The sequence below is a fragment of the Dreissena polymorpha genome, chromosome 1 (assembly GCF_020536995.1).
Source record: "Dreissena polymorpha isolate Duluth1 chromosome 1, UMN_Dpol_1.0, whole genome shotgun sequence".
In the NCBI taxonomy this organism is placed as follows: Eukaryota; Metazoa; Mollusca; class Bivalvia; order Myida; family Dreissenidae; genus Dreissena; species Dreissena polymorpha.
In genome coordinates this window covers 92,703,595-92,728,035 of record NC_068355.1, presented here as the reverse complement: position 1 = coordinate 92,728,035, position 24,441 = coordinate 92,703,595, and the positions used below count along the sequence as shown (strand labels likewise).

The following is a 24,441-nucleotide window of genomic DNA, read 5'->3' as shown; positions in this document are numbered from 1 at the left end:
ATCAATCTACCCATGAAGTTTCATGATCCTAGGCGTATGCGTTCTTGAGTTATCATCCGGAAACCATTTTACTATTTCGGGTCACCGTGACCTTGACCTTTGACCTAGTGACCTCAAAATCAATAGGGGTCATCTGCAAGTCATGATCAATGTACCTATAAAGTTTCATGATCCTAGGCCCAAGCGTTCTTGAGTTATCGTCTTAAAACCACCTGGTGGACGGACGGACCGACCGACCTACCAACCGACCGACCGACCTACCGACATGAGCAAAGCAATATACCCCCTCTTCTTCGAAGGGGGGCATAATAACAACAAAAGCACGATAGGTTCAGGTAAGATAAAAACGATGACCTTGCCTTTTTTTGCTGATTCAGTCACTGATATATAGTAACATCTATATTTTCAAACAAATGGATTAAGGGCCATGTTTATTTGAACAGGAGCAATATTTTATTTGAATGACAATTATCATGTAAAGGGACTTTATGCAAATGAAAAAGCAACCTAAACATATTTTTTCTGGTTGATTTTTTGTTCCTTCCCTTGTCAAAAGTGCTGAAAATAATGAATGCTTAAATACAATTCATATTGTACAAGCTACAATTACTGATAACACATTTGAATAAATCAAGGAAATCATAAATACCACCAATAACACGATATGATTGTAAAAGCAGTATGACCTAAGACAGAGAAATATGTCCCATGCATTACTGAAAATCAATACATCTTCACTAGGTGTCTGTCTGTAACACTGGAATAAAAGATATTCCCCCTGGCATTGGATGAGGACACCATGTCAAAGATGCACAAAGCAAAATATCTCTGGAGGAATTTACTATAAACATGATGTATAGCTACAGATTATCAAAAACATCAAATGAATGTCAGATCATGAAAATATGTCTCAAGTGTTGTCAAAACATATTCTTTTATGTGGTATATTAACTGTCTGTCTTCAGAAAGGTTAATATTTAGACATTAAAAGGACCTCACTCAATCAATTCAATATAAACAACAAATAATCAGAAAACTTGTGGTGGGCACATATGCAGTCAGTTAATTTCAGACCATAAAAACAGCTTGCACATCATAACACTTGTAAATGCATTTTTTTTTTAAACATGTCATATATTGAGAACAACAAAATCAAGTGATTTAACTTCTGCACACATGTTTTTTCTTATGACGCTGACATATGCATCAATTCAGTACAGCAAGTGCAGTGCTCCATATGAAGAACCTGCAAACTTCAATAAAGACATCAGAATAATACAGGGAAACTTTCAGTAAAATCATACATCCATCAGAAATACTGCCAGTCTCTTATTTCTGGCAAACTCTTTTTTCCAGATGCCTACAAAGCAATGCAATATGCACAGGACTGTTATTATCAAACAGAAATCTGTTTACACTAGTAAAAAAATATTGCTTTGGTTGTAATCGATTGCTAACTGATAACAGTTACCAATTGTAAACACTTGATACTTGTTCATCACTTCCTACTTGCATGGCAATTAAATTAAGATATTAATGTAAACATTCTTACGTATCGATGTGTTATATAAAACCTTGTTTTACGTGGTAATTACTTAAATCAATTTAATAATAATAAAAATATGAAAATATGATTGCGATGTCATTTGAACTTAATAGCAGATGATTAAATCTTTAAAGCAGAAGATAGACATTATGCTTTGTATTATGATCCATATGAAACTTTATTTAACAATCACATACATGGTTTACCAGATTGCAGTTTAAAAATACATGTATGAGTCATGTATGTAATATTGCTTGTCCAAAATAGAACTCATGGCTCCAATAGGACAATTCAACCAAAGTCAAGGACTTTTCAAGGACTTTCTACAAACTTTCAAACAATTTTGCAAGGACTTTTCTTTATATATTAATGACAAGTGAACAGATGATAAATATGCAAAGAACAAGAATTGTACAACTTAGAGAATAGAATTATTATAAAATAGTTTAATATGTCCGTATATTACACAGTTTAATATGTCCGTATATTACAATCAAATGCAAATTTTCCATTATGTTAAATCTGTTGTGTACAATCTTCCTAATTTCATGCTCCACTTTCTTAATAAGCTATTTCTGCACATCCATTATAGGGCCTTTTGGGGGATCCATTGGTCACCATAACAAGTATCTTTATCATAATATTATGCCTTCTCAGGTCATTCATGTATACACAAAACATGATGTATGTATAAGCATTTTTTTCTGGCCAAAAACATAGTATTAACTCATCCTTTTTATTTTTGCAAAATATTATATATGAATATAAAAAAAAACAAGAGATGGGTTTGTCAGAAACACAATGCCCCCTTCTGTGCCGCTTTGAAGCCATATATTTGACATTTGACCTTGAAGGATGACCTTGACCTTGACCTTTCATCACTCAAAATGTGCAGCTCCATGAGATACACATGCATGCCAAACATCAAGTTGCTATCAAAAGCGACATAGAAGTTATGAGCATTTTTCGAAACCTAAATGCAAAACCTAAATGCAAAGAGGGACGGAGAGACAGACAGACGGTCCGATCACTATATATGCCCTCCTTCGGGGGCATAAAAATGTTTATTAAAATATATTAGTATTCAAAATTATTTTCTAATTGCACACAAACAAATTGTAATCCAAATCTTCTATTTTAATTTTCCTTTTTCTTGTGCTGCAAACATCTTCTTTCAACATATTAGCAGTGTTGTTATATTTTGTTTTAATTCGATATTATATAATTTCTGATAAAAAGTGAGTAGTAATTATTCTGAATGTGCAACATCATGTTATGCTCCAAACAAGAAAATGTCAAATTGTAGTTAAGCTCTCAACAATCAAATTTTGCAATGGGAAATAACTCTGAAATTCTGAGGGTTTTTTTTAAATCTGGACTTCTTCTTTTTATTAAATTCAAAATAATAAAATTATGCTGCAATTAAGAACTGAAGTGCTATCTCAATAAATTAGCCCTGTGATGGGCCCTATGTGGCCAGCATAAACCTAAACCAGCAAGCGCAAATTGTGCAGTCTGGTCAAGAGCAACCCTGTGCACAATAATGTCATGCAATGTTTTGTTGTCTTGTAGGCAGACAAGGTACTTAGTTCCTGACCAGACTATCCAAATGGGAAGGATTATCTGGAGCTACGCTAGCCACATTTCGCATAAGACCCATTTTTGTGTGACGCTGCTCAAATATCTGAACAGTTTGATTACAATGTTCAGTATGTTATGTGGTATCAGAAGGGTCTCTTCCCCATTAGTGCCACATCCCTCTGCCACAAACCTCCAATTGACAAGCTGGCAGCATCATATGAGAGGCCTAATCTACAGAAAATATCACCATCCCTGTCAAACCTTAACACTTTTATTGCTGAACCAGGGGGGCTGAGGTGCAGGAATTCACCTGTCCTGCAGTTGTTTACAAATCTCACTTGTGAAATTAAGTGCCTATTATTTCAACAGAACTGAATTAATTCTGACAGTGAAATAATTTAATAAATGATAAAATAAGTTTGTATTACCAGGATATCATAGCACTTGTTTCCGATTTTGATTACAAAAAGTCCCAAAGATGCAATTAAACCATGTGTGATATCTGATAACTGTTCCTTCTAGTGCAATAATTCTTCATCATATTTTGTTCTTTTTGTTCTACATGGATGCTTAATCAATATGAGAAAGAAATTCCATTCAAGGAAGTTCCAAGAAGGAACTTGCATGCTGAGTACTTACGTATATTTAAGTGGATATTGCAAGGACAGGATGGCATGGCATGATTCTGTGAGGCGAGAGAAACTCTGTGAGAGGAAGAGGATTTTGTGGTCTGTGAGAGACAGCGCAAACACGTTGATGACATTCTGTATGCCTGTAATACATGGAACAATGTTAGAGACAGTGCTAACACATTGATGACATTCTGTATGCCTGTAATACATGGAACAATGTTAGAGACAGCGCAAACACATTGATGACATTCTGTATGCCTGTAATACATGGAACAATGTTAGAGACAGCGCAAACACATTGATGACATTCTGTATGACTGTAATACATGAAACAATGTTAGAGACAGCGCAAACACATTGATGACATTCTGTATGCCTGTAATACATGGAACAATGTTAGAGACAGTGCTAACACGATGATGACATTTTGTATGCCTGTAATACATGGAACAATGTTAGAGACTGCGCAAACACGTTGATGACATTATGCCTGCAAACATGTTGATAGCATTATGTTTGCAAACTGAACTTACCGTAGGTTTCCACGTATAGCGCGCAGTGTTTTACCTCCAAAATTCAAATTAAAAGCTTTTGCGTGCTATACATTGATACAACGCTATCCTGGCTGCTAAATTGGTAAAAAATATGTTGTGTAATCGTAAATAATCAAAATGGCCGCCATTTTTTTTCCAGAAAACTACCACCCTATAATCGTACAGACTGAGGGGCCATTGTCCAAACAACACGAAGTCGCTATGGGTAGATATGAAAGCGGTAGAAGAAGTCTTGGTCAAAAATAAATTTGTTTGAATAAACTTGCGGACATTTCTTTGTTTGTGTTTTTACACTTCTTTATTGATGAATTCCGATGGGGATTGTTGTCGACATTACGGAGAGCAGGCAAGGGTAGGTGCGAACCAGGTCTTTTTTGCGGGTAACGGTAGGTGTGAAAGGGGGTCATTTTGCACTTCGTAATTGGCAGATGTTATTGAGTAATATGTGCCATGACTTGTTAAGATGCTAATTTACATTTGAGACACTTATTGACACTTGAGAACGTGAAGATATGCAATTGCATTTTGTGTGTATAAATTTTGAACGTTCAACAGTGGTGTACCTCAACAACTGTATCTCTGTCTCCCATGCGACATTCAAATTTACCGGTAATGCCCATGCTTTCCCCCCGAGGAAAAATCACACGATGTTCACTAATTCTTATTTTCTCATGTCGTTCACGAAATGCACGTGGACTGTTAATCTTTTGCTAGAAAATTACAAAATTGTCAGAAAAGTATAGTGCTATGCAACCCATGCTCCTAATCATAATGACGCTTCCTATTTTGAATGCTTAATTAAGCTTTCCAATGCCCCAGATTATTGGATTGTGCAATAGTAAAATGGCGGCCATTTTCGGTCCGATTTGATGGTTTTATTGTCTTTAAATATTTTTGTCTCCATTTTTGCATTTAAAAAACAGCCTGCGCGCTATACGTGGAAACCTACGGTAAATACCCTGGTGCACTGTTTGAAATGATGATATAAATAGTAATGTAACATTGTACTGGCAAATGACTGAAATTTGTATTAAGAATTTAATTGCAATCTGGCTACACACTCAATTGTTTTATTGAAAAGAAATCTCATAACACACTTATATTGTAATAAATATATTTTACTAAAATCTGGCTACCCACCTAGTTGTTGGAATAGCAGGGCCACAACATGCCTGGTGATGGGTAAAGTTGAGCAGAGTGCGGGCTGTAGGGCCTGCCGGTCCCCGGCACCTATGGAGAACCGGACCTGGGGCCCGCCTAGGGGGGGAGCTTGAACACAACCTATCATGTTGCCTACCAGTGTCTCGATCTCTACCTGGGGAAGCTTGTCTACATAGGCTGTGTAGATGATGCCTAGGCAGTTCTGGGAAACACAGAGAATTGGAGTCTTGGATAATTAGACATGTCATATCATTATAATAATTTGTTATCAAATGTTTTAATGTTGTATCAAAGTAATGTTGATAAAACAAAATATTTAATGATCAATAACTTTAAAGCCCTACAGTTTAAATGAATTTTAAAATTAGACCTACACAAAATCTCAAAAATTAATTGCATTAATGTTTAACATTTTGACTTATTCAGTGCTACAAATATTTGCTAAAAACAAAACCTGTTATAAATATACCTGGTTTACAATATGACATATGTCATAAAAATAACTTGCATTAAATAAGCATTTAATACAAGACAGTAGCAAAATCTTTTCAATAAGGAACTCAACTCACTCGAAATGTTTCAAAATAGTCGTGGCGTGTGATTAAAATGAGACTCTTGGGCGCAAACATCTGTGAGTGGTGGGGTATGATGACATCAGGGTCTTCGAGATCCTCGTCGTCGGGCTTGGTTGTCATGGCCACGGGCTCGTTGAACGTGAGACAAGCACAGTAGTGCCGGTCTGCATCGATGTCTGTGAGAACGGAGATGAAGAACGTTGGCTGCTGGCGTTGGCTGGACAGCACCCATCCTGTAGGCTGGCAGAACTGGAAGTACAGAGAAAGTAAGGTCAACAATTATGTTGTCTAGAAATAGGTGGATAAAAAGTAGTGTCAATCTAGACATAGGGAGATGAAAAATTATGTCAATCTTGGAATAGGGAGATGAAGAAAAGGGTAAAACTAGGACAAAGAAGATGACAAATTTTAAAAGTTAATAAATAACGAGATAAAGATTTGCCTAATTACAAATTGGTAGATGAGGATTAGTGTGAATTACTGGTATTTGGTAAGAAAAAACACCTACAATTGTTTGGTGTTTTTGTTGTTGTTGGATTGTACTGTTTTCAAATTTATTTCAATCTTATCACATGCAGCAATCAAGTAACATGAGAAAGCTGGATAGTTTACAATTAGTAAGTTAACAAATAGTATGCCACTAACTGACAACTAATTTATTTCAATCAGAAGAAGGGGGGGGGGTTGGTTATAGAAACAAATGTCATTATCAATATTAATATTAATGACAATATGAAATACTCTAACATGACCTTTCATCAAATGTATGTCATTCAAATTGACAGGAACTGGCAAAATGCCTATTACCATTGAGATAGATCGGTATCTGTGTCAAGTAATCACATAACCAGAAAATATTGCATCTCACAAAAAATTGCAGTTCATTCAACTTTGTAAGAAGGAAGGAAGAATATTGGATGCTTTGCCAAAATCTCACAGCTGCCAAAATGTTAGGGCAGGGACAGAAATAAGCTGTTGCCCTTGAGCTTTAGAGTTGGCAATTTTTTGTGTGTGGCTGTTTTACCCAACATTTCATCTTTGCTGACCTTGTAAGCATCCAATTAAATTTTAACAAGAGCTTGTCACAGTAGTGCCAAATCCCCAGCCAAATGTGTTTGCTTGTATGAGAACATTTGTTTTAGAGAGTAGAATAATATTTGTAAAACATGTCATCTGTGTCATCTATTTATATTTCAAGGATCAATTAGTTATAAAGTGTTTGAGTTATGCTGTAGAGTATAAAATATAAGGAAATGAAAAAAGGGAGGTAATTAAAAAATAACGGCCGATAGAGTTATGGTTCATGTTCACTGCACTTCTCCTAGTTGCCATCTGTTTAGTCAGTAACAGCAGATATGAACGGGGCAGCAACATTTTTTAACAACAAGAGCACCGCATAATGGGTGCCAATGCTCTGCTGGGGGTGCAGTTTTGAATAAATGAAAGCTTGTCAGATTTTTTTTATTTTTTTTTCAGTGGTCACATTGACCTTGACCTTTGACCTAGTGACCCAAAAATGGGTACAGCGTGTAGAACTCATCAAGGTGCATCTACAAATGAAGTTTCAAAGTTGTAGGTGGAGGCACTTTGATTTTAATTTGATTTTAGAGCAAAATGTCAAGGTTTTAGCACCATGCGGACGTCGGACGTCAGAAGGCGAACGACACGACGAGCTGGCTATGACAATACTTCTGGTTTTCTCCGAAAACAGCCTAGCTAAAAATTAAAATGTCTGAATAAAATATGCAAACATTTCTTTGTCTTTGTTTGTGCACTTCTACATTGGCAGCTTATGCTGGGCTGGTAAAGGTAAGTGTCAACAAGAAAAGTAGTGCTACGCAACCCATGCTCCTTATCATAATGAGTCGCTACCTCTTTTGAATGCTTTATAATAAGCTTTCCTATGACCCAGATTATTAGATTGCATAATAGTCCAATGGCAGATATTTTCGGTTCCATTTGGTAGTTTTATTGGCTTGAAATATTTTACACCTTTTTGCATTAAAAAAAAACAGCCTGCGTGTTACACATAGGGGTGCGCTATACATTGGAAAATTCTGTATGTTTTATCAAAAACTCCATGATAAATACTATTAATTCCACCATATTTACCAATTTATTACCGGTAAGCATGACAATGATGATTCCTGATACTACTAATAATCAAATCTGATAACAATGTCTAACAAACCTGCCTAAAACAGGTCTGTTAGAAGAACGCGTGTATAAATATTTCAAATATGTACAGATAATTCGCTTATGCGTGGTTGACTTAGATGTTTTTATTTAATTTCTATCTTCTTTTGTATTTCTGTTCTGTATCTAAACATATTTGACATTTTGTATATATAAAGATGCAAAATAAGCCATGAAATCTGGCATAACACATTTACCGTAATCGATTTGCGTGTGATGCAGCTAAGAACAGCGCAGAAAAAGACGTTCAGTAACTTTGATCTCATTGATATATAACTCTTTATCTTTCAAGAACACTAACCACAATCAACACCATATATCTTTTAAAAGATACTTCTAATGTCACTAATATTTTGACAACTACATGTACTTCGAATTGAATCCACATTTTAAGGTACTTTTTGTGCAGTTGATTTAAAAAAATTGTTCAATACAAACAATATTGTACACAATTGGCCAATAACCAGGACAACAAAATACACATAAACACTATGAAACAAATATTACATTCCTCTAAATTTAAAGGTTGAACCTTGTCTGATGTTGTATACAATATCCTTTGGGCATTCCAACCTCATTTTAATGTATTTTCTAAATGAAAATCCAATTATACGCCTCATTAGGAATAACAAGTTGTCAATAATGACTCCAAGATACTTGCAGTCAGACAGATTTGTTCCACCTTTTTGCACTTCCCAGAATATAATTTCTTCTCAGATGCTTATACATTTTCGTCTGATTTAGTTCATTAAAAAAGTGAGTTCAAACAATTAAAGAATGTTTTGTAAGATATTAAACAAAGTTTATTTATAGGGAATATTATTTCAATGTTACCAACTTCTAAAACTGCAGAAAAATAGCCTCTTCAAAACTATACATGGTACATGACTACTGTAGAGCATTAAAGTCATCACACTACCTAAATGCAATCAAGCCCAGAGGCATTGTTTGCTATCAGATAATTAATGATCCACTTGTTACAGACAAAAATGCACTGTTGTAAAAGATTATCTCTGACATCACAGCATCTGTTTGCGCTTGGTTAGGCAAAAACACATTCAAGGTTAGGCACAAACCAATTCAAACGAAATTTAAATAGCACTATTGACCTTATCGCGATGACGTCACAAAAGGGGCAGTCCCTTAGCGACGGTGAAAACGATGCCCTAGATACGGTCGATTTACTACGCTGATTGAGCACCTCTGCTGATATTTCGTCAATTGCATTCCTATTGGGAAGTCGATGGGTTATTAAATGTCCTGTAATTGGTGTTTAAAATGTCTTTTGACTAATATGAAGGGTTAGATTGCACTTCGAAAGCCCGATACGATCAGAAAATAAAACTAATTGGACTTAATGAATGTCCGTACAAATTCCAAGCTGGATGTTGGAAAAATGACCCGACCAAGTGGCCGATGATCGAGTACGGCGACATTCATGATTAACTTTCTTACTGAGACACCGGGTAAATTCGTTTATTCTGTAATAATGGGGGTATCCTTGTAGATGTTGATGTAATGTGTATTGTCGTTCTTTTCAGGGTTCATTCATCTTCGAACATTCTACTATGTCAATTTATCATGCTAATGTGAAGCTGTAAAATACGTAGGGACATCTGGTACATGACTTACTGAAAGCCTTAGTTTTGTTCATTGTAAAGAGTGCGAGTGACAAATATTAAAATTAACACACATATATCTGTATAAATATTTGTTTTTTAAACATTATTTACCCCCGTTGCTGTCAAACGTAATTTCTTTTTTATGATGTCGATCGTTTATTGTCGTAACATTAAATCTTAATACGGAATGACGTCTTTTTAATTAACTGATACACGCTAAATACATTACTTGTTTTTTTACGTAAATTTTATAATTATTATATACTTGAATAAATTAATCAGGCTAGTATCTTTACGGTGTAAATTTCTGATAATCTAAATTGGACATGACTTTATATTTGACCATATGTCACATACACATGTGTATCTAATTTAAGCAACTGTTAAGTACATCGGCATTAATTATTCATCCAAATGACGACTTAATACTACCAGAAAGAGGAGACATGGTGGCATCTATCATGTTAAATGACACTGTCTGGACCACCCAGTGTGGGTTATGACACCTTTTTGTCAGTTAAGTTTGGACAATATTTGATCAAAACGAGACAATCGGATTATGCAAAACAAAGGGGCAATTAAACACCAGAATACAAAAGCTTACACGATTTTGAGACTGATGCAAACAATCAAATGAAAAATATTGCATTTGATTTAATTAAATGTTTATTTAAGGTGTCAGCGTGTTTTATAAAGCAGCTGTATATTCAATTATTTCGGCATTAAAAATTTGGCTTAAATGACTGCTCAGTATGACAGCTGGCTTTAATTATGACACCGTGTTTTTCTTTGTCTGGACAGTCTCCGATCTTAACGAGATAATCGGTTTGTGATGAAGAAAGGGGCATTCAAATACCTAACACGCTGAAACAAAAAGTGTCGAAATTGGTGTGAATTAAATAAAAACAATAACATTTATCATGAGAATTTATTTAATACGTAACAAGGTAATAAGGTAACAAATATAGAGGTTCAAATCAGCTACTATATGTTGCATATATTTAAAATTTATTGGTTGTTTGTTTTCATCATTATTTGTGTTCGTTCATTAAATTTACTTTATTATGAAAGAATTTCTATTTCTGGGTATTTTTATTCTAAAAAATGGTTGCGAAGATGTGCCTTAACTTAAGAAAATTGCGAGCAGTGTTAAATATTTCAATGCAAATAAAATGGCGACAGCGCTTTTGTTTTCACCGTCGTCAAGGGGCATGTAACTCTAACTGACGCAAGTGCCCGGATGTTGCGATAAGGTCAATTGATTGTTTTACTAATAATTATTTGGCAATGCTTTTGTTTGCAATGTATTTAGTTTAAATACCAATGCCAACAGCAAGAAGTGCTTTGTGTTTGATGCTGTAATGTAGTTTCCTTTAATTCCAAAATGAGTCTGATTTGATATCTGTACTCAAGCACACTGTCTGCCATAAATCATGATGAATTTAAACATAAGAGACAGACAATTGTTATTTCAACAACAAGAGGGCCATGATGGCCCTGAATCGCTCACCTGACTATCCTTGCTTTATAAACTTAAATTTTATTAGACCCATATACAATCCCAAGCCAAATTTCATTAATTAATACATTCTGACAAAATTTCATTAAGACGTGATGAAAACTGTGACCTCTTTCATCTACACAAGGTTTTACTAGAATTGGCCCGGTGACTTAATTTTTGACCCCAGATGACCCATATAGGATCCAAAATCAGATATTATCAAGATAAACATTCTGACCATATTTCATTAAGATCATATGAAAACTATGACCTCTATTGTCTTCACAAAGTTTTTCTATGATTTGACCTGGTGACCTAGTTTTTGACCCCAGATGACCCTAATACAATCCCAACCCAGATTTCATCAAGATTAATATTCTGGTCAAATTTCATAAAGATTTAATGACTGTGACCTCTACTGTCTACAAAAGTTTTTTTTTAATCTGACCTAGTTTTTGACCCTAGATGACCCAAATTCAATGCCAACCCAGATTTTAACAAGACAAACATTCTGACTCTATTTCATTAAGGTCTGATGAAAACTGTGACCTCTATAGTCTACACAAGGTTTTTCTATTATTTGACCTAGTGCCTAGTTGCTGACCCCAGATGACCCAAATACAATCTAAACAGGGCTCCCCTGGCCAAAAAATTTCTGTAGCCAACTTTTTAGCCAAATGGAATTTTGTGTAGCCAAATTTTAGAAACTGTAGCCAAAGTTTTAGCAAAGCATTTGCAGGGGTCAAAGTTGGATATTTTGAAAATCCTGAACTTAAAGCTGCGGGCCAGGGGGCCGCAGGGCCCTCAGTGGGTCCAGGGGACAAGGGGGCCGGAGGCCCCCGGAAGCTCCTGGATTCGACGCATTAAAAGGGTGCCTGTACCTGTTCTGGTGATTCTATTTTCTTAAAAAAAACAACATACACATATATTTGAAAATCTTCATGTATTTGATAAGGAACACGCAAAAGTTAGTCAAAAGGCAATTCATTCACATGCACCCACTGTCTGGCATGGACTCGACTGCAGGTGTTGCTTTTGAAGAACCCGGTCAAACCTGTAACAGTCGTTACAAATTATTATATTTTTCACACATACTTTAAAAAGTCAATAATACATTTTTAATAAATGCAGAATCAAATGTTTGTCACCATTTATATTCACAGAATCATGCTTCCAGAAGCCTCCACATTCACCTAAGAAAATTGGGTATGGTGGCTTCTGCTCAACAGTTAAAATTGAAAATTTCAGCATGGGTTCCCCTAGTTTTTATCCCAATCGTTTTGTTTGAATGCTAAATAATTGTATCCCGGTGTGACCCAAATTCGACGATGTAATGGTTACATGAAGCAATATTTAGCAAATAATTAAAGAAATAATGAAATGTTAAATAGCACGAAATAATAATTTTAAACTCGGCTGTATTACTTTGAAATGATTCCAAGACAATAATCATCCATTTAATCGATAAAAATTAGGGATGCAAGAGGTTAACCAGTTAATCGGTTAACCTACCGAAACGATCAGTTAACCGGTTACATTTTCGGGAAAAGGTTAACCTGGGAAAAAGTAATTGATTATGTTTTTTTCATGGAAAAATTCGTATAATTTTTCTTTTTGCGCGTGACATACTGCCAACTTGCGCTGGCGATTAGTTAAAACAACATGCCGCACCATCGACGGTAATAAATAACGTGTCAGCAATCAAAGTAATAAAGCAATAAATCAATACCTTTGTGATAACAAAAATGGGTAACATTTTGATAATTGGCCCTATTGTTTTGTTTGACTCGAGAAAATGTAACTAGCGAACTGCGGGGAGTGCGAGCTATTAGCGAAGACGTTATTAACACTTAATCGAACACGCGATAAAAATCAGTTGATACATTGGAAGGCTTATTTTGATGTTTTGTTAACCAATATCCAACACAGATTGCTCTCGAAAATACCGTGTTTATAAGTAACAATTTTATCAAGAATTGCATTCGTTGTTGAATTTTTGTCGAGTTTTACGGCGTATTTCTTTATCAGAATATAATATCATTAGTATAATTTACGTCCAACGATTCCACCATTACCGTCCGATGTAAGTTTTATTTAAGAAAGTAAATTATTAATTTATTAAATAATTAAACATCAATTAAAAATATTTAAAAAATAAAACCGTTACATTTATCTTTTGTGTAATTGCTTAAAATTTGCGCGCTATGGTACGTTAACAAACATACGTAACTGTAAGTATTTGAGATCATAATACTTAGTTACTTAACTATTAAATACGTATACTGATTATATAAATTATTAAATTTCAATTCGTGTCCTTTATTTTACCCTCATTTTAAAAATGTATCATGAATATCAAACGATAATACTTCGGCAACAGACACTAAAATGCAAACAACAAATATGCAATTATCGAATAAGAGATGAGGGTTCGTTGAACCACCCACTTTACGTCTCACTCGAAGGAAAAAAAATGATTTGAATATTAAGTCAATTTGAGTTTCAAAAATTAAAACAGACTGAACAAAGGAACACACCATTTTTGTGATCGAACGTAATATAAGCGGCCCAACCAAAAATAAGTTAATGACACGTGAAAATGAAGATATTGTAGTTCTTCATTTTTTTTGCTCTAATGCATTTACGTAGGAAAAATTATATATATAATACATTTTATTACGAAACTGGCATGTTATAAACGCAAGCGTTGTCAAATCTGAAACTTTTGTATCTATAGTGCGATTCGAGCGGTATGACATTTTTACTTACTCTTAATCATTATTACTACTTCATGTGCTTCGGTTAACCGGTTAATAACCGGTTACGACAAAAGGTTAACCTGTTAATGATTTTTGTAACCTCTTGCATCCTTAATAAAAATAGAACATCGTCGAATTTGGGAAAAAGAAAGAAAAAAAAAACATTTCTTGCTGCTGGGCTCATATGTTGGGGACAATAAAACATTTTATTTAACTAAAAAAGACCTGTCCCAGTCAGCAAAAATGGCGTATTTGATCGTATTTTCAATTACTGTTAAAATTCTTTTCCTGTTTTATGCTTTATTCAAAGGTCAAAATATTTTAAAAGCTCACAATCAATGAATCAAACGTTATTAATAAAAAAAATTGGCAAATTTGCTAGATCTATCTTGCCGATTTTTCATGCAAAAAAAACTAAACAATAAACTTTAACAACAGAAAATACGACCAAATTCGGGGTGTTAGTTTAACAAAAATAAAAACCCTACCTGGTTGGTCTTGATGGTTGTTATATTCTTTATGTGATTAGGGTCCTCTGCGTGGAGACGAAATGCCTTCTTCCCACAAGACTGATAATTTAGGATTTTCTTACAAACTTCTCAAATCGCTTTTCCACAAGCTTCCACTTTTCTCAACCAGTTCACTCCCCGCCCGTAGACTACAGCGTAGTCTTTCTCGTGTAACCATTCCCAGCGCCACTTATTTTATGCACCTTCAAGATCTTTCACCTTATAATTATCCAACAGGCAAGTATCTCGTTGCCATTTTTGTCAACTTGAGTCTAAACACAGCTTCCCATTCGGCATTAAATATATGCAAAAAGTACTCAAATTGATTTAAATCGGCAGCAATCTTAAATCTTTAATCAGATGTAATTGTTTATTTAAGCCGCTACGATGTACAATTTGTTTTCACATCAGTAATTTGTCTCGATGACCGGTGTGTATGCCGACTGCGTATCAATTTTTCAGCTCAATAACACGGCGATGTATTGAAGCACAGTCTACAGCTGAAAGCGGTTAATATCTGGGACTGCATGTCAGGAAAAAAATCAATACCGATATTTCGCATTGTTCAATAATTAAGCAATGATTAATAACACTTATCCTTTATGGATTTTCATGAAATAAAAACCATAATAAAGAAAATTTTATTCTCTTTAATCTGATTTTTTAATTATTATAATACACTTAGTGAAAAACAATTAATTATGCTGTTAAAGGTTTTTCTATTATTTGACCTTGTGACCTAGTTTTTGACCCCAGATGACCCATATACAATTCCAACCCAGATTTCATCAAGACAAACATTCTGACCAAATTTCATAAAGATTGGATGTAAAATGTAACCTCTATTGTCTACACAAGGTTTTTCTATTATTTGACCTAGTGATCTAGCTTTTGACCCCAGATGACCCAAATACAATCCCAACCCAGAGATCTTCAAGATAAACATTCTGACCAAATTTCATACAGATTGCATGAAAAATGTGGAAGATTTTTGAAAGTGTTCACAAAATAGGCAAAAACGAATAAACATGCAAAGTTCAACGAGCTCCTGCGGCCATGTTTTTTGACGAATCAAATTTCTTTGAACAACTTTTTCAGGGGAGCCTTCAAAGGTCATCCCTGTGAAATTTTTTGAAAATCTGATGAGCGGTTTCTGACAAGAAGATTTTTTAAGGTTTTTACCATATATGGTCATGGCGGCCATCTTGGTTATGTGATCAATTTTTTTTAACAATTCTTTTGTCCCATGACCTAGGGATGCTCCACATGAAATTTAGTTGAAATTGGCTCAATGGTTTAGTAGAAAAAGATGTTTACAAATTGTTTACAGACAGACAGACAGACGGACGGACGGACGCCGGACGGTGAGTGATCACAATAGCTCACCCCGAGCTATAGCTCAGGTGAGCTAAAAACATATCTCGGTTTGAAGGATGATTTAGCAATCTGCCAGTAAAGTGTTAGTTTGATATTGTTATATATTTTTTACTAACCCTACAAAACTTGTTGACAATTTTGACAACATAAATAAATCTGAATTTAATATCTCCTAAAAATTAACAATTAGATTGTTACTTCTATTAAATGAAAGGGAATCAGTTTAATTGTTACTTCATGGGGACAATGCCATGTAAGGTCTTGAAATGTGTCATACACATGTATAACTTGCACACAAACCAGCGATTTTTTTCCTTCTTCATAAAGTACCAATAAACATCACTTTCCCAATTACGAAAAAACTACAAATTTCACAATTGCTGGCCAAAAAATTCCTAATTTAAGGTAAAAAAAAAAAATAATAATAATTTTTTTTTTTTGTTTTTTTTTTTGGAAAATGCAACAGTTTGTTAGTTTCCCTGTGCAGCTCTATGGTTTGAACCTAGGTAAATATAATATTGACAGCTTGAAAACACTTAGTTATCAATTTTAAAGTATTTGGGAGCATAAAATCAAATACACCAATTTCCCAATTTGAGGGTTTCACGACTCGATTTTTCCCAATTTTAGGGTTTTCACGACTTAATTTTTCCCAATTGGACCGGTACGGGTACTTTACCCAATTGGCAAAAAAAAATCGCTGCAAAGCTTATCCTGACTTTTACAAGAATATGTACATGTACATATTGGTCAGTGAATGGTCATAAAAACCCTGAAAACATAAATATAGAAAGTGTTAATTCAATATCTGTAGTAGACATTGAGAATTGGAGTAGTAGCATGCCAGGGCTTTTTTTTGCCTGTCATCTAAAGCCATTATAGGGCCATATTGGTAATGGTAAAATCAAGTATCACAACTTTTTCCTAATTCAAATTTATTTAATGGACAAAATTCCAATTCACATGTGTAAGTTATATTCCCCATGTGGTGCAAAAAGACCTGCATGCAAATGTTAAGCAGAATTTTAAGTACGGTACAGCCAACGTGGAACAAACATAATCCTCGGTCACACCACAGCCAGAATGTTTGTACTCAGCGGCCGCATTGTGTGTTCATGTGGCATATCGCTGAGGCACGCGGCATCGTTCTGCGCAACGACACTGAGTCTGTATTAACCTCGCATACTTTCGCGGCATAAATCCGACGCATACGTACGCAGCCGATCGAGTGCAAAGATATACACCTACATGTACAATTGAGTAGCGTCAAAACCTGATTTACGCTACTATCATAGTTATTAATTTCACGTTTTACTTAGCGGATATGTTTTTTATATGATGCTTTATAAACTATTTATATAATATGACGTCCTCAAATATATTCGACACGTAATGCGCCTTAACAAATTATCGTTAAATTAATTACGCACATCTGTAAGTGTTTCGTTCGATTCTCAAATGAGCATTATTCAATTTGTAATCCGAAACACACTTCAGAATTTTAATGATAACGCGACATGAACAATTAAATTCTAACGTCAAATTAATAGTGCTTTATCCTTTGTCTCAATAAAAAGTGCGTGAAAATTATGCAGACATGTAGAATGTCGCATGGAAAGTGTTGGTGTATTTTGTGTTGTATAAAAACATGAACATCACGTCACGCGATTTATGACTGTTCAGTGGGGAAAAAAACTGCCCCGATTGTACGTTATTTCATCACATCTTTAAATAGAAACATGACAAAATTTATTTGACACTTAAGTAAAATGGTGTATGTTTGTATTTCTTGAAATTCTTAAGAACTTTTATCGTACATTTTTACCGGAATTTGCTTTAAAACTGGAATATTCGGGATTATCGTGTAATGATTAGCGACAGGAAAAATAGTAATTATGCAGTAAAAGATACATTGTATTAATTATGATTTTAAATATAATTATAATTATTCTTTAAAAAATTTATTGACTAACTAATCATTTTAAAAATATTTTTATTTCATGATGCGAATCGATTCAGCGTCATATCGCGGATCGCTGCATGCGTCGGCAGACAGATGCCAAGCATCGCGGTGAAATGTGACTTGCTGCCGCATACTGATACGGCTTCAAGGGCCCACTTGGCATCCATTGTTGTGCCTTGACTCCGTGGATCGCGAAATATGTTTGTTCCGCATTGGCTGTACTGTACAATAAGTGGCATAATTCTGCTAAGTTGTAAAACTTTCAGAGTTAGAGAACTTGGTCAGTGACCTCTCACAATGACCCCCAAACACATGTGCCATCTTTCATATGCATTAATACCTGAAGTAGAATCAGTATGGAGTCGTTGCAAGTTTACCTTAACCAATATTTTAGGTACAAAAAAGGCGTATTTATATGCTCAATTGCAGGTAAGAGTTATGGAACTTGGTCAAAGAGCTCACATGATGACCTCAGTCACATGAGTGAAGTTTTAAGTGTACATTTTACCTTAACCAGAGCATTAGGTAATGCAGCCATTCAGGTGCGTAGAAAAGCTCAGACCTTTTAGTGATAAGAAAAGATAAAAATTGTATTAGAAATAGGTACATGCAAAATCTTGATGAGGAATGACAGGATTGAGGAACAAATAGGCATATACACATCCACCTTCGACTTAGATGGGAGAGGACCATTGGGGGGGGGGGTATGGGGAGAACCAAGTATTGTCTAGGGTGCTGATTAAAGTTTGGTTTAAGGAGGCAGTTTTAAGGAAAGTTATATAGTCCCAATGTGGAAACTGAATGCCCTTGACCTACCAGTTCTATGCCTGGAGTGAAATGACAGTCTGGCCAGTCTGACTTAGGGAACCTCTGCAGGATCTTGCCACAGCTGCTACCACTTCCTGTAAACATTGAAAACAAAAGGAAAATATTAAAATAACAGAACAGATATATTACATGTGTTAATTTGGTTACAAAGTTATCTGTTTTATTTGTGATCAGAGAAATTAAATTGTTCATGAGTGGCACAGTCTTCTATTGTTGACAATTGATTTTCATGAAAATAACATTAAGATTCAATTACCCGTAAATCCAGGAATATAATACGCCCTTGTGTATAATACCCACCCCGATTTTGGTCAAAATTTATTGGTAAAAAAAGAAAATCAGAGTAAAATACGCACTATAAAATCAGTGTCCGAAATCAGCCATTTCCAAAAAAAATTGTCAATATATTTGTGTGTTGTGAAAATAGCAAATCAATTTGGTGTTTTCAACTATCTGTTTCACAGTAATACCCCAGTATATTGATCGGGATGTGTTATAGTGCTGTTGTCATGACAGTTGCATAATAAATATCTCTGTCAATTGTTTATATTATCATTGATTTTTACCGATAACACACGGGCCCCTTGCTGACATCCCGGTCAAGCAGTCATAATTGCAAAAGAAAGAAGCAGAGACGCTGTCTTTTGTTTTCACATTTAATTCAATTTGACAATATTCAGGACGATAATAATTATAATAATAATAAAGTAATAAGACGACAAAATGGTTACTTCCGTTTTTATAGTAAGTTGTCTATATGAATTACTTTTCCAAAGTGTTACAAACTCGATACTTTAATTAAACTTAAAATACAATTAAACCGCTTGTGTTTTTTATGATCTCTTTAATTAAAATACGCTGCTGTCATTAAGGCTAGTTTGGGAGTAAAAAAACAAATTAATTATCAACTTTCAATTTAATTCCGCAATCGGCAGAAAGGTGTTATAGACTCTATTAGCATCATAAAACAAGATATCGCTCCGGACACAAAAGTGCCTATAGTAAAAAGCATTTTTTCAAGATACAAAGGGCCATAAGTCTGTTTTTAACAGATGGTGTACAATGCCATTTGGCGTGCATCATCCTCTTATGCATATATATACTCATTCCAAGTTTCAATGAAATCCGCCAAAGAACTTCCAAGATATGGCTCCGGACACTAAAAAGCATTTTTTCAAGATACAAAGGGCCATAAGTCTGTTTTTAACAGATGGTGTACAATGCCATTTGGCGTGCATCATCCTCTTATGCATATATATACTCATACCAAGTTTAAATGAAATCCACCAAAGAACTTCCAAGATATGGCTCCGGACACATAAGTGCCGGACGGACGGACAGCCGGACGGACAACGCCAAAACAATATCCCTCCGCCTCTGGCGGGGGATAATTACTACTCTTTACTTCAGATATGGTAAATATGCGGTAGAAAGATAAATAGTGGTCAGGTAAGAAATATTTATTTTTACGGGTATTGTCAGTTTTTTTTTTCATTTGCTAATCTCTTTATACGACTTAGCATCCAGTCGCTATTTTGAGGGCAGATGACGATATTAACTGTGTATTCAAAGTATACAGTGTCTGCGCATGAATGACCCAATATTTTCCGATAGCTCCTTCTGTTCCCACGTTTCATTCGACAACGTCATTTCATGTGTAAGCGAGCTCAATTTTGATTGGCCAGCTACCATGCGCACTTCAATAACAATAAGGTCAAGCGAAGTCTCATAATTGGGTACAGACCGGGTTTCGTTTACTGTTCAAACACTTTCATTAAAACAAAGAGACAAATATGGAAAACCAGTCCGATATAAATGGCGGATGTTTTCAATGAAATTTTACTAGATTTTCGCATTTTCGCAAATAAGATTTTTATTGAGCCAAATTCTCAATATTTTCGCAAATGGCGCAAATGGCAAACGACAGCACGAGCCCTCTTGCCTACTTTGATGTAATGGTGTAGTTCAAAATGGCTGCCGCAAATCGAATAACAGTGATTAAGTTGAAAATTTGCACAGGAAAAGTTTTGTTCTGCTCTAAACTCGTATATTATACGCACCCCCTACTTGAAGAAAAAATCAGCAGGTGGTAAAAATGCGTATTATATTCGTGGATTTACGGTTAGATGCTGTACATAATAAATGCCTTATTGTTTTTGTCCAGTAGCTCTCATTTTTTTTTCTTAATGAGCTATATAAAAACATAATTATTTCAAATTTAGACTTGACAATCTGGAATATCTGACTATTGACAAAAATGCATATATTTAATTGAACAGTTCAAGAAAACTTTGATTTGACTAAACAATTATATTTTTGTGAGATAATAATGTACCAGTAAAACAACTTCTTGATTTTCTTTCACTAATATAATCATTTTTAAACATGAATTAACCTTTCAATAAGAACTAGAGCTTTGTCACAGACGTGACGTATACCCCCACATGCCGCATTGACAGAGACTATTTTGCATGCTGTCTTCACAAAATAAGAGAATCAAATTTATGGGGATTTTTAAGAATTATAATGCCATTATCAATTATGGCCATTTCCACCTTTGAACTCTTGAATTCTTTTGCATGACATGCCCTCCAAATTTATGGCCGTTTTTTTACTTTTGAACTCCAAGTGTGACCTAGACCTTGGAGTTATCGACATAATTCTTTTGCATGACACATCGTCCAATGATTGTGAACAAATGTGCCAGGTATTTTTAAAATCTCACAATAAATTACATAGTTATGGCCCGGACAAGATCATTTATGGCCATTTTTGACCTTTGAACTCCCAGTGTGACCTTGACGTTGCAGATATCGACGTAATTCTTTCGCGCGACACACCGTCCAATAATGGTGAACAAATGTGCCAAATGATTTTAAATCTCACAATGAACAACATAGTTATGGCCCGTACAAGCTCATTTATGGTCATTTTTGACCTTTGAACTCAAAGTGTGACCTTGACCTTGGAGTTATTGACATAATTCTTTCGTGCGACACACCGTCCAATGATGGTGAACAAATATGCCAAATGATTTTAAAATCTTCCAATGAATGACATAGTTATGGCCCGGATAAGTACATTTATGGCAATTTTTTACGTTTGAACTCTAAGTGTGACCTTTACCTTGGTGATATCGATGTAATTCTTTCGCGCGACATACCATCCAATGATGGTGAACAAATGTGCCAAATGATTTTAAAATCTCACAATGAACGACATAGTTATTGCCCAGACAAGCTCATTTGTGGCCATTTTTAATCTTTGAACTCAAAGTGTGACCTTGACCTTATAGATATTCATGTAATTCTTTCGCGCAACACGCCGTCCCATGATGGTGAACAAATTTGCCATATGATTTTAAAATCTCACAATAAATGATAAAGTTATGGCCCGGACAAGCATTTGACACATGAACTCCAAGTGTGGCCTTAACCTTGGAGATATCAACGTACTTTTTTCACGCAACACACCGTTCCATGATAATGAACAAATATACCAAATTATTTTAAAATCCAACGATAAATGACATAGTTATGGTCCGGACAAACTTTCGATTTAAAACACACTAAGTGGCCCTGTGACCTAGTTTTTGACCCGGAATGACCCATATTCAAACTTGACCTATACATCATCAAGATACAACTTGTGACCAAGTTTGGTGACGATCGGATGAAATTTGAGGACAGACCGACAGACTGACCGACAGACAAAGTGACTCCTTTATAGCCCCCATTACCAATGGTAATGGGGGTAAAAAGGTGGCAATCCAGATTATTATGGCACTAATAAAAGCCGCTATGGTTGCAAGACCTTAGGCTTGATCCTAAGTCAAGAAGAGTTCTCAAGAGCTTTTCAGAGACATCAAGGAAACGAGGAAACAGGTCTAAGAGAGCGGCTTTACAGTACAGCCAAAGCGGAACAAACGTATTTCGCGATTCGCGGCGGCAAGGCGAAACGAGTCGATGCCGCGTCAGTCGTTGAAGCCGCGTCAGTATGCGGCGGCAAGTCGCATTTCGCCGCGAAACTTCGCATCTGTCCGCCGAGGCATGCCGCTATCCGCGACATGATGCCGAGTCGATGTGCATCATGAAATAAAAAATCTACAGGTGGCGCCATGACCAAGTTCTAAGAATGTTGGCCGACGCCCTAGAAAGAGAGCGGAAGAGCGATTGACCCCGGAAGAAATTAGGACCCCAATTCATCAGCTTCGTCAAGGAGGGTACAACAAAGCCCACCGCCACAATCAGTTCCAGATCATGTATTCTGCAAGATGCAAACGACTGGGAGATGCGCGCAGACCTAAGGAAGAAACTAGTTTTTCCCGAGGAAGTAGCCCATACATCTCTCAGACCCGACATAGTGCTATGGTCAAAGGCGGCGAAGCGGGTGATCCTTGTAGAGCTAACTGTGCCATGGGAGGAGAGGATCGAGGAGGCCTATGAGCTGAAGAAAGCCAAATACCAGGATCTGGCAGATGTATGCAGAGATAGAGGCTGGAAGACATGGATCTTTCCAGTGGATCTTTCCAGTGGAAGTTGGATGCAGAGGATTTCCATCACAGTCGGTGTGGAAGATGTTTGGAGCACTGGGCGCAGAAGGAAGAGTCAGGAAGACTACAATCCACGCCCTGGGCAAGGCAGCTGAACGAGCATCAAGTTGGCTCTGGTTAAGATGCAGCGAACCAAATTGGCAGCCATCGTAGACGAGGTAGTGATTGGCCATCACTACCTGCCCCGCCACCTTGAGGTTGTACCGAGCATAATGGGGCGAAACAACCTATGACAGGTGGAGCTTGGCTGATGACGTCTACGTTCAGCAGTTTAAACTGTATTATCACATCATTCACTTCTGGGTTACCAGTGACTTTCAGGAATAGGCTGAATGACAACCGAAAAAGACCGGTGACGCTGGATAGACAGCTGACATCTAGGAATAGACTAGTGTTCGGTGTGCAGCGGGTTGGCAGCTCGCTGTACTGTCTCTGTGAAGAGACAACCATCAGAATTGCTACAACTGACAGACAGAAACAATACCCCCAGGGCCTTCCGAGAGGGGGGGAGGATGAAGGGCCCAATAGGACGGATTCAGCGGAAACGACACGGCGAGAATTAAGGACTTTGACTAGGGATCAAACGGTCGTATGTCAGTGTGGGAAAGTTTGTAAAAACTATCGAGGGATGAAGATCCATCAAGGGAAGAGCGGTTGTCGGTTGGAGGGAAAGCCGAAGCATCGTGCAGGTGTTCCTGGTGAAACGAGGGAGATAGCCAGTCTGGTTGCCAACCACAGTACTGGTGGTCTCTCAGCTCCGGTTTTTGCTGTAACTGATGACAATTCTGAAGCTGAGGTGACTCAATCACTTGATGAGCTTTTTGGAGAGCAGGGGACCATACCAAGTATGACCCCTACAGAGCAGGGAGATGGAAGTGCAGAAGAATCACCATTGCATCCAAGCCCAGAAGAACTTGCCTTCCCAGATTCTTGGTGCACACCACCCGCTGCAGGAAGGAAAAAGGACAAGACCGTCCCTAGCAGGGAGAGAACACAACCGACTTCTGAAGAAAGAAGATCCAAGATCGCCTGGCCAGCTATGAACAACAGTGGATGGTCATCGTTTGATGAGGATTTGGACCAAG

The 24,441-nt window shown here is 36.2% G+C and overlaps 2 protein-coding genes across 4 annotated transcripts in view; one reads left to right on the top strand and one right to left on the bottom strand.

The window, feature by feature from the left end:
- The window catches only part of LOC127840886 (mucin-5AC-like), a 451,267-nt gene that overhangs the window by 211,747 nt on the left and 215,079 nt on the right, over positions 1–24,441 (top strand). The gene's annotated exons all lie outside the window — the stretch shown is intronic.
- The window catches only part of LOC127840836 (myotubularin-related protein 13-like), a 142,262-nt gene that overhangs the window by 79,504 nt on the left and 38,317 nt on the right, over positions 1–24,441 (bottom strand). For all 3 annotated transcript variants that reach the window (XM_052369266.1, XM_052369283.1, XM_052369275.1), the window contains exons 2-5: positions 18,793–18,878; positions 6,044–6,298; positions 5,454–5,676; positions 3,767–3,899 (exon numbers count right to left, since the gene is read on the bottom strand). In XM_052369266.1, coding sequence (XP_052225226.1) covers positions 3,767–3,899; positions 5,454–5,676; positions 6,044–6,298; positions 18,793–18,878 — 697 coding nt within the window. The remainder of the gene's footprint in view (positions 1–3,766; positions 3,900–5,453; positions 5,677–6,043; positions 6,299–18,792; positions 18,879–24,441) is intronic.